This window comes from Aphidius gifuensis, linkage group LG4 (assembly GCF_014905175.1).
Source record: "Aphidius gifuensis isolate YNYX2018 linkage group LG4, ASM1490517v1, whole genome shotgun sequence".
Taxonomy (NCBI): domain Eukaryota; kingdom Metazoa; phylum Arthropoda; class Insecta; order Hymenoptera; family Braconidae; genus Aphidius; species Aphidius gifuensis.
The window spans coordinates 20,157,603-20,167,630 of NC_057791.1; the positions used below are offsets into that span (position 1 = coordinate 20,157,603).

The 10,028-nt window shown below is 25.6% G+C and overlaps 2 protein-coding genes across 7 annotated transcripts; one reads left to right on the plus strand and one right to left on the minus strand.

Moving 5' to 3' along the window:
• The first annotated feature begins 31 nt into the window (after nt 1-31).
• Nucleotides 32-2,161, plus strand: LOC122855542 (N-acetylglucosamine-6-phosphate deacetylase). Its single transcript, XM_044156992.1, has 5 exons — nt 32-584; nt 645-919; nt 996-1,359; nt 1,435-1,611; nt 1,688-2,161. The coding sequence occupies exons 1-5, from the start codon at nt 374-376 to the stop codon at nt 1,903-1,905; spliced, it is 1,245 nt and encodes a 414-aa protein (XP_044012927.1). The 5' UTR covers nt 32-373; the 3' UTR covers nt 1,906-2,161.
• LOC122855540 (mucin-1-like) lies at nt 1,917-9,828 on the minus strand. 6 transcript variants are annotated; one of them, XM_044156986.1, is made up of 25 exons: nt 9,571-9,798; nt 7,956-8,094; nt 7,799-7,856; nt 7,663-7,733; nt 6,755-6,931; nt 6,510-6,602; nt 6,061-6,159; nt 5,873-5,971; nt 5,696-5,794; nt 5,464-5,562; nt 5,288-5,386; nt 5,123-5,221; nt 4,949-5,047; nt 4,781-4,879; nt 4,607-4,705; nt 4,434-4,532; nt 4,255-4,353; nt 4,071-4,169; nt 3,886-3,984; nt 3,702-3,803; nt 3,459-3,557; nt 3,269-3,367; nt 3,105-3,203; nt 2,928-3,032; nt 2,171-2,797 (listed from the first exon to the last, which is right to left on the minus strand). In XM_044156986.1, exons 2-25 carry the CDS (start codon nt 8,062-8,064, stop codon nt 2,451-2,453), a joined length of 2,646 nt encoding a protein of 881 aa, XP_044012921.1. In that variant the 5' UTR covers nt 8,065-8,094; nt 9,571-9,798; the 3' UTR covers nt 2,171-2,450. The 6 variants fall into 6 exon arrangements, with proteins under 6 accessions (XP_044012922.1, XP_044012921.1, XP_044012923.1 ...); XM_044156987.1 differs by lacking the exon at nt 6,510-6,602 and having other exon boundaries at nt 1,917-2,797; nt 9,571-9,801; XM_044156988.1 differs by lacking the exon at nt 5,464-5,562.
• Between the last annotated feature and the right edge of the window lie 200 nt (nt 9,829-10,028).

Here is a 10,028-nt window from a genome sequence, read left to right on the forward strand (position 1 = left end):
GCTACCTAAACTGTTTTTGTTTTTTTTTTTTGTTTATTTTTGTTTTTTAATTTTTTTTTTTCAATCTATTTTGTTATCATTTCTTTTGACGTTTAATGATTTCCCCCCTAAATAATAAATATACTTGAGTGATAATTTGCTGATAAATTGCAATAATTTGCTAATGAAATTATCCAGTAAATTTATTTAACAAAGCCAGCTTTGTTCAACAAGTTCAGTACAAAAAATATACTCAACAATAATTGTAGTTGAATAAATGATTTAGTTAATTAAAATAATTATAATAAATAATTATTATTTTTCAAAATTCAAAATACATTTATTTGTCATCAATAGAATTAATTGTTTTTGTTTTTTTATATTATTATTAAAAATGTCAGTTAAGAATGAATGTTTTTTATTAAAATTATTCAACTGTAATATATTGAGAAATGGTAAAATAATTAAGGAAGATCTTTGGGTACGAAATGGAAAAATAGTTGATCCAGAAAAAATTTTTTATGATGAAAAAATTGATCCTGATGATAAAATTGATTGTCAAAATTGCATAATTTCACCAGGATATATAGACGTTCAAATAAATGGTAATAATAATGATTTATTTTATAAATATATTTAGTTAAAAAAAAAAAAATAATTTACAGGTGGATATGGAATTGATTTTACACATAATGTTGAAAATGTCGAGGAAGGTATTAACATAGTTGCTAAAAAATTACTGGCTCATGGTGTAACATCATTTTGTCCAACACTTGTAACATCACCAACTGAAACATATAAAAAAGTATTGCCAAAAATTAAAAAACAAGAAGGTGGTGAACATGGTGCAACAGTACTTGGTGTTCATATTGAGGGTCCATTTATAAGTGTCAATAAAAAAGGAGCTCATCAAGAATTGCATATAAAAGGTTTTCCTGATGTTAGTAAATTTGGTATAAAAATATATTCTCAATGTCTGCAAAAAAATAAAATGTTATTTTTATAATTTATTCAAGGGTTTTAAAACACTTATGGATATGTATGGAAGCTTGGAAAATGTATCATACATAACACTTGCTCCAGAAATTGATAATGCATGTGATGTTATCAAAGAATTGATAAAACAAAATGTCAAAGTGTCATTGGGTCATTCGATAGCTAATTTAAAACAAGGTGAAGATGCTGTTAAAGCTGGAGCAACATTTATAACTCATTTGTTTAATGCAATGCTGCCATTTCATCACAGAGATCCTGGTCTTGTTGGACTATTGACATCTGATCAAATACCAAAAGATAAAATTATTCATTTTGGAATTATTGCTGATGGTGTACACACTCATCCAGCAGCACTAAGAATTGCTCATCGTACTCATCCAGATGGTTAGAAAATTTAAAAATATAATTTTAATTGTATTTAATTCTAATGTAATGATTTGTTTTGGATTGATTTATCAGGTCTTGTGCTTGTTACTGATGCAATATCAGCACTGGGACTTGCAGAAGGAAGACATAGACTTGGACAATTTGATATTGATGTTAGATTTGGTCGTGCATATATTGCTAAAACTGAAACACTATGTGGAAGTACTGCTGATATGGCAACATGTGTTCGTATCTTTAAAGAAGCTACTGGTAAATAAAATTTTTTTAATTATCTATTTTTAATTTTATTATAAACTTTTATTAAACCGTCTTGATTATTTTTTAGGATGTTCAGTTGTTGAGGCACTTGAAGCAGCAACTCTACATCCAGCAAGATCACTTGGTATTGAAAATAAAAAAGGAGTTCTTGATTTTGGTGCTGATGCTGATTTTATTATGTTGAATGAAAGTTTAGAAGTTTTATCAACTTGGATTGCTGGTAAACGTGTTTATTGTAATATTAAATCATTAACTGATGAATTGAATCAACTTGCAAGACAATAATCATTATTTTTTATAAGAAATTTTTATTAAACATTTACCCCCAGTGCTTTGATAAATTTTAAAAACTAATCATGAATTTTTAAATTGTTTTTTTTTTTTAGTGCACATATAACTTGTGTCAATATATTTTTTATATTTGAGATATACTTTGTTAGGAAATTTTTTATTGTTAAAATTGTTAAAGTTTTTTTTATTTTTTAAATCAAATTATATTAGAAAAAAAATTGATGAATAAACGAAATTTATATGAATAATATTTATCCAATTTTTTTTATGTTAAAGAAATTTATTAAGTTGTCAATTATATATTGATAATAAAAAACAAAATAGCTGCACATTTGTATAAAAAATTGAAATAACAATACATTTCCAATTTAAAAAAAAATAATAAAAACAAGATAACTAATTTTTAATTTAATTAGCTCTTTTCAGTTATAGATTTTCAATTTCAAAGTTTAAACTAATTTTTTATAAAGACTCTAAATAAAATATTAAATGAATTATTAAAAAGAAAAAACGGCCAAATATATTTTTTTCCAAGCTGCTTAGTAAACATCAGTGTCCTTGAGATTACATATGTAAGGTGAATGTCGAATTCCAAAAGTATGAGCTGGTGGAATATCGAGTACAACTTTTTCTGGACAATAAGCACCTGGTGCTGGAATTTTTTCATGATCACTTGATATTTGATAACGTCCACTCATACTGTAAGCTGCACTTTTTGATCTGACAATATCAGTTTTGATTGTTTCATAAGAACCAGGTCCAGGTACAAGAATTCTATCATCAGTAAATATTTTTTGTCTTGAAGCAATTGAATATGCTGGTGCTGTTTTTTTATTTCCTTCTTTAGTACCACCAAGAGCTGATGGAATTGTATAAACATTTGGTGCTGAAAATTTAATATTGTTTTTATTATTAACAAAAGAAATTATATTTATTAAATTAAAATTATAAAAATGATAATTAAATTTTTCCAAGATCCTATTTTTTATTTTATATTTATTCAGGAATTTTTTCACCTGGTACACTGTTGTTTGTATTTACAGGTGGTCTAAGACCAAATGTAAATTGCATAGCTTTTTCCCAAACTTGTTTGGCATTTTCTGGGCTGTATTGTCCTGGTCCTTCAATAAAAATCACCAAGTTATTTTTTAAATTTAAATATACATAATATAATTTTTAATTAATAAAAATACCTGGATTATTATCAGATTTATTGATGATATTTTTGCCGGTTATGCTGAATTGTGGACCCTTGTTTGGATTATTTTTTTCAGGAGAATATGTGCCTGGTGCTAAAAATTTAAATTCATTCCAAATAAAATGATAAACTACTTTGTGAAATTATTAAAAATCTTACCAGGTGTTTCAATTGTTTTTTCCAAGGGTGTTTTTATACCAAAGCTGTATTTTGGGGCATTGTCAATTGAACATTTTTCTGGTTCATACGTACCAGGTGCTGAATTAAATTTAAAAAAAATTATAGCTTAATAATTAAGTGCTATGATAATAATATTTAAAAAAATTATATAAAATAGTTCTTCTCTCACCAGGAAATTCATTAGATTGGTGGGAGGAATGTTTTATACCAAAGCTGTATCTAGGAGAGCTGGATAAGTTTGATTTTTCTGGTGAATATGTACCTGGGGCTAAAATAATATTCATTCAAAACTATTTTTAATCAAAAATGTTAAATTATTTGTGTTGTAATGAGTGTTTTAAATGATGATTTAATTTTTTATTTTTATGAAATTTAATTTTATGTTAGCCACGGGTATGTTAGACACCATTACCTGGAGTATCGTTAGGTTTACTCATTGGTGTTCTACTTCCAAAGCTGAAAAAGGGCTCATGATCCAATGTTTTTATTTTCTCAGGGCTGTATGTACCTGGGCCTACCAATTCATCAATTTTTTTGTTAATTATCTAAACTACATTTTCCTTTGTTTTACTTTTAGATTATATTTTAATTCAAACCTGGATTGTTGTTTGGTTTATCTGGTGAATGTCTTCCACAGATACTGTACTCTGGACCTCTTGTTAAATTTATTTTTTCTGGACTGTATGAACCTGGAGCTATTCATCAAATCATAAATAAAAATATAAGATTAAATATTGAAAGTATTTTTATTATTTTTAAGATGAATCATAAATTTCTTTACCGGGATTGTCATTAGGCTTTTCGGGTGATCCTTTTCCACATAAACTATATTCTGGTCCTTTGTGTAAATTTATTTTTTCAGGACTGTATGAGCCAGGAGCTGGTCAATGAGAAAAAAAAACAACAGATAATATTATTATCAAGGACATTTTACTTTTATTAATTTTATTTTGAAAAATAATTACCAGGTGTGTCACTGGGTTTAGTCAATGGTGTCCTTTGACCAAAACTATAATTTGGTAAGTGATCTAAATTTACATTTTCAGGGCTGTAAGTACCTGGTGCTAATTTTATAGAAATTAAAAAAAAAATTAATATAGTGAATAATGAAATTTTTTAAATGTTAATAAATAAAAATAAATACCAGGATTATCGTTGGGCTTGGGAGAAGATCCTTTTCCATATAAACTATACTCAGGTCCTTTGTGTGAATCATACTTTTCTGGGCTGTATGTTCCTGGTGCTGTTGATAGAAATTGAACAAAAAACAATAAATTAAAATAGATAAAAATTAAATTTTACCATTTTTTAATTTACCTGGAGTGTCTTCTATTTTTTCTGCTGGCCCTCGACCTTGTAAACTGTACTGAAGTCCTCTGTGTTTAGTGTATCTTCCAGGGCTGTATGCTCCAGGTGCTATTTCAAATAAAAAAAAATATTACAAATTATCGAAAAATTAAAGAAAAATTATATTTTAATTAAATTGAATACCTGGATTTTCATTTGGTTTTTCAGGTGATCCTTTACCACATAGACTATACTCAGGGCCTTTGTTTAAATTAAATTTTTCCGGCGAGTATGCTCCAGGTGCTAATTGAAAATAAATAAAATAATTTATTTAGTAAAAAAAAATTAATTGTAAAGTATAAAATAAATTACCTGGGTTATCATTTATTTTTTCTGAAGGACCTTTGCCATATAAACTGTACTCTGGTCCTTTGTGAAGATTGTATCTTTCAGGACTGTATGCACCAGGTGCTATTGATAATAATTAAAAAATTAAAACTAAACAAAATTTTCAAAGAAAAAAATAAAATTAAAAATAAAGAATACCTGGAGTGCCGTCTGTTTTATCTGGTGATCCTTTTCCATATAAACTGTACTCTGGTCCTTTATGAAGATTATATTTTTCAGGACTGTATGCACCAGGTGCTATTAAAATGACAATATAAAAAAAAGTTAATCGAAATGATAATTTAAATTTATAAAAATAATTACCTGGATTTTCGGATGGTTTTTCTGAATGTCCTTTACCAGATAAACTGTACTCTGGGCCTTTATGTAAATTAAATCTTTCAGGAGAATACGATCCAGGAGCTTAAATATATCAAAAAAAATTTATTAATTAAATATTTTTAAATTTTTTAAATTTTTATTAAAAGTTTTATTTAAACCTGGATTTTCATTTGGTTTATCAAGAGGTCTTCTTAGACCAAAACTATAATTCGGTGTATGTTCGAAATTTGTTTTTTCCGGACTATAAGTACCGGGTGCTCAAAGAAAAAAAAAAAATAAAAATTACAATATAAAATTCTCAAGTTTAAACAACATAGTAATTTAAATTATTTTTAATTTTTTTCAATAGAAAAATTATAATATTGTTAAATAAAATAGACAGATAATTACCAGGTGTGTCATTGGGTTTATCAAGTGATGTACGAAGTCCAAATGAATATTGTGGTGAATGATCAATTTTAAATTTTTCAGGACTATATGCTCCAGGTGCTAAAAAAAAAGCCATTCAGTAAAAAAATAAATTTAAAAAATGTCACAAATTAAAAATAATATTTAAAAAATAAATACCTGGAATATCGCTAATTTTTTGCGAAGGTCCTTTGCCACTTAGACTGTATTGTGGACCTCTGGGTGAATAAACTTTTTCCGGACAATACGTACCAGGTGCTAAAAAAAATTAAAATTCACAAATACAATACTGTTTTTTTATCTAAAAAATATAAATAATAAATTTAAAAAATATGAATAATAATGACCTGGTGTTTCTGATATTTTTTCAAGTGATGTTCTTCTTCCAAAACTGTACTGTGGTGATTTATCAAGATTAACTTTCTCCGGACAATAATATCCAGGCGCTAAAAATTATAATTTCAATAACAAATTTATGCTTTTAATAATTTAAATTTAACTTGTATGAGTATTTTAATTTTTTAGCTACGCAATAAATTAAATAATGATATATGATTGGCATGCATTATAATTTGTAAGTGAGAGGTTGAAGTACCAAACCCAAAATAGAAGATGATGCCTGTGTTACGTCTTCAACACTGATGATCCGTTAAACTGCGTTTTGAATTACATAATTAGTTATACATATTTATTTTATTTGTTAACAATTTTAATGTGATTTTAATATTATACTAGATGATTAAAAAAATGATTGTTAATATATTTAAAACAATGCACCAGTTGGACAAATATTTACCAGGATTGTCACTTTGTTTTTCAGCAGCGTGCTTCAAGCCGAATGAAAATTGTGGTGACTTGTCGAATTTCTCTGCACAATAATCACCAGGTGCTAATTCAAAAATTTATTTAAAAATGAATAAATTAAATTTACAAAAATAGAAACAATGATATAATAGGATCTTGGAAAACTTTCACCACATAGAATAGACATTTTTTAAAACAAACAGAAAAACATAGAATAGTAATTTTTATTTATGATACCTGGAGTTGAATTAATTTTATCAGTTTGAGTTTTTATTCCAAATGAATATTTTGGTGAACTATCTTGAATGACCTTTTCAGCTTTTTGTGGATCATAATCACCGGGTGCCGGTGTTGATTCAATTTTCTCAACTTTATTTCGACCATGAAGAGACAAGGCTGGTGCTTTGTCTTTTCCTAAAACCGAAATATCAAAATATCATTATTAAAAATAAATTTAAATAAAACACGATTGGAAAACTAATTATAAAATTTCATGTGATATTAAATAAATAAATAATATAATTATAAAAAAATTAATCATAATTGTCGAATAGAAATTTCGAAATTTCACTTTGATTGATGTTTTTTTCTATTAATTAAATTTATTATTCTTGTTGTGTATTTTTTTTTTAAATTTTGTATTTTATTTTTAGCATTAATTATTAATAGGGGAAATAAATTGAAGGAATGTTGTCGAATTAAAGAGGTCTTGTAATTCCATTGGATGTGTATGGCAATGTCAAGAAACATGTTTGATCGATACCGAGTCATGCACGAGAAAGTACCCGATGGAATCTCTCATTTTTCATTGATCCATAAAAATAAATAAATAAAAAACAAATTTATTTATTCACTTTAACAATGCCTATTAATAAATAACATTTGAAAAAAAAAAGAAAAAAAAAAACCTATCATGCAGCTACTTAAATTACAAATATTTTTTAATTTAATTTTTTTTTTTTTCAATTAGATTATTTCTCTAAATACCTATCAGTTTTTACTATCAGTTTGATTAGTTTTTTATTATTAATATTTTTCGTTTTTTTTTTCCTCGATTAGATTATTTCTATATAATTAATTTTCTATTAATAGTTTTTTTTTAAATTGTTTTCTTTTTTATATTTAAATTATTTTTTAATTTTTACCTTTTGCGTTGAGACCTGATACGTTGTACTGACCTGGTCCTGGCCCAGGGCTATCATTTTTTTGTGAATGTCTAAAGATAGTGAAAATAAAAAATAAAAAAACAAAATTGATTAAAAAAAAATATATAATTAATACCTGCTTCCAAATGAAAATGCAGGTGCTCTGCCACGTTTTGAATCTGGAACAGTTTTACCTGAAAGAAAAGTAAAAAAAAACAAACAATATTATATAATGTATATTATTAAATATATAATATTAATTTTTTATTTATTTATTTTCGTCAAGGTCTTACCTAAAAGGGACGGCAAAATAACACAAGCAGGTCCGGGACTTCCAAATTCAGCAGCAATTGGTCCTCGTCTTTTAGTTGGTGTCCAAGATTTCTGAGTCATACCTCCCATTCTCGATAATTTTAATCAACAAAAAATTACCTTTAAAAAACAATAAAAAAATATATATAAAATATATACAATCATACTCTTAGGGAAAAAAAAAATTAAATAAAAATAATAATTGAAAAAAGGTAGTTTATAACAAGAGTATTATTGTGCAAGAGAATAATAAGTGACCTCGAAATATCCATGATCACAGTGCATCCATAAAAGAGCATGACCATATTGGGAATTCATGTCGCCCACCACCGCAAATCAGTAAATATAAATTCAGTAAAAAAAAATAATTTTTAAAAAAAACATAGATACTCAAGTATTTTAATAAATTAACAAAAATATATTTATAATATCAGATGTTCCTTTGAATATTTTATTGTTTCGAGACAGCTGGTTAAGGTCGAAGGTGGGTGCAGAGTCAAAGTCAACTACTTTATTTATTTATTTATCTAACTATTTAATTATTTATTTATTTAATTTTTTTTATTTTTAGACCGTGAATTAATCTTCATATCAATGACCTAGTGTTTAAATACCATAAACAACAACATCATAAATATATTTTTTAAAAACCCTTTTAAGATTCAAAATTAAATAGAAAAATTATATCATTGTTATTTAATAGATGATGAATCATAGATATAATTTTTTAGTAAGCTTAATTTAGTGTGTTGATTTGCGATCAACACCTTAAATGGTGATAATCATTTGAGTGTACAATAATGAGACAAGTAAAAATAAATATGTATTGTATAATGGCATTAGAAAATTGCTTAAACATTTCTGGTTTATATTATCTGCAAATAAATACTACTTGTTTATATGGAATTTTATTATTCCATTAATGGAGAAGAAAGCATAAAAGGGAACTACGCAGTATTTAAGTTATGGCTAAATTTTTTCAGATTGACTTTCAATTTCCCTTTTATTTTTTTTCTCTATCCCTGAATAAATTTAATAAATTTAATGATAAAAAAATTATTCATCATCACGATTGACCTATACATTAGCTGATGATTTTTTAATCGAAAAAAAAAAAATAAATTTATTTATTTAACATTTAAAAATCAATTAATTTTTAATTTAAAAAAAATATTAAAATTCATGGAGTATTATTTTTTATTTCTTTTTTTTTGTGACTGATATTATTTGAATAACATTTAAATAAAATAAAAAAAAGAAGATAATTAGTGTTATATAAAAAATTAATAAATAGTTTTGCCTTGAATGTGTGTAATTTAAATAAAAACCTAATAATTATTTCGATAATTTATTTATTATTTTTCAAAGATAAATAGTCGAGACAATTTAAGATGATGTCACTTGATTATCATTTAAATTTAATAAGCTTTGATAATATAAATTTATTTTTATTTGAAGATTATAAATGTTATTTTTTAAGAAGCAGATCAGTTGCTGCAGACTAGCATGATTAATTTTAAAAGATAAAATAAACAAATAATTGCATACTCAGAATAAAAACTGATAATGTAAGATTGAATTATTAATTCTACTCACCGGATGATGGAAATTTAAGACGAGTAACTTAAAACTCCAATCGAAATTTGACTCAGTTAATTTGTGGAAGCGTAAACTTGATTTATTGATTAATTTTTTTTCGTATTTTATTCGATTTTATTAATGATGATAAAAAGTATAATTGTTAATATAAAAAATTATTAATATTTAGAGGCACGTGTGTCACAGTTGATAATCATTGAACCACTGAACCAGTTGTCCTCTTCAAACCTTCCGTGCGAGTATTTCAGGAGTGCTCAGGAGTGTCCCCTCCAATCTGACATAATAAAAAAAACCTCAATGTAACGCCTGCGCATGATTTTAAACAATAATAAAATAATTTCCGCGGTCTTCAATTTGTTGTTTTAAATAATTTTTCAAGTTCATAATATGAATCATGACTGTCGAAAAATTATAATCAACTTGACAAATAATATCATCAATAACGTGTTATTCAT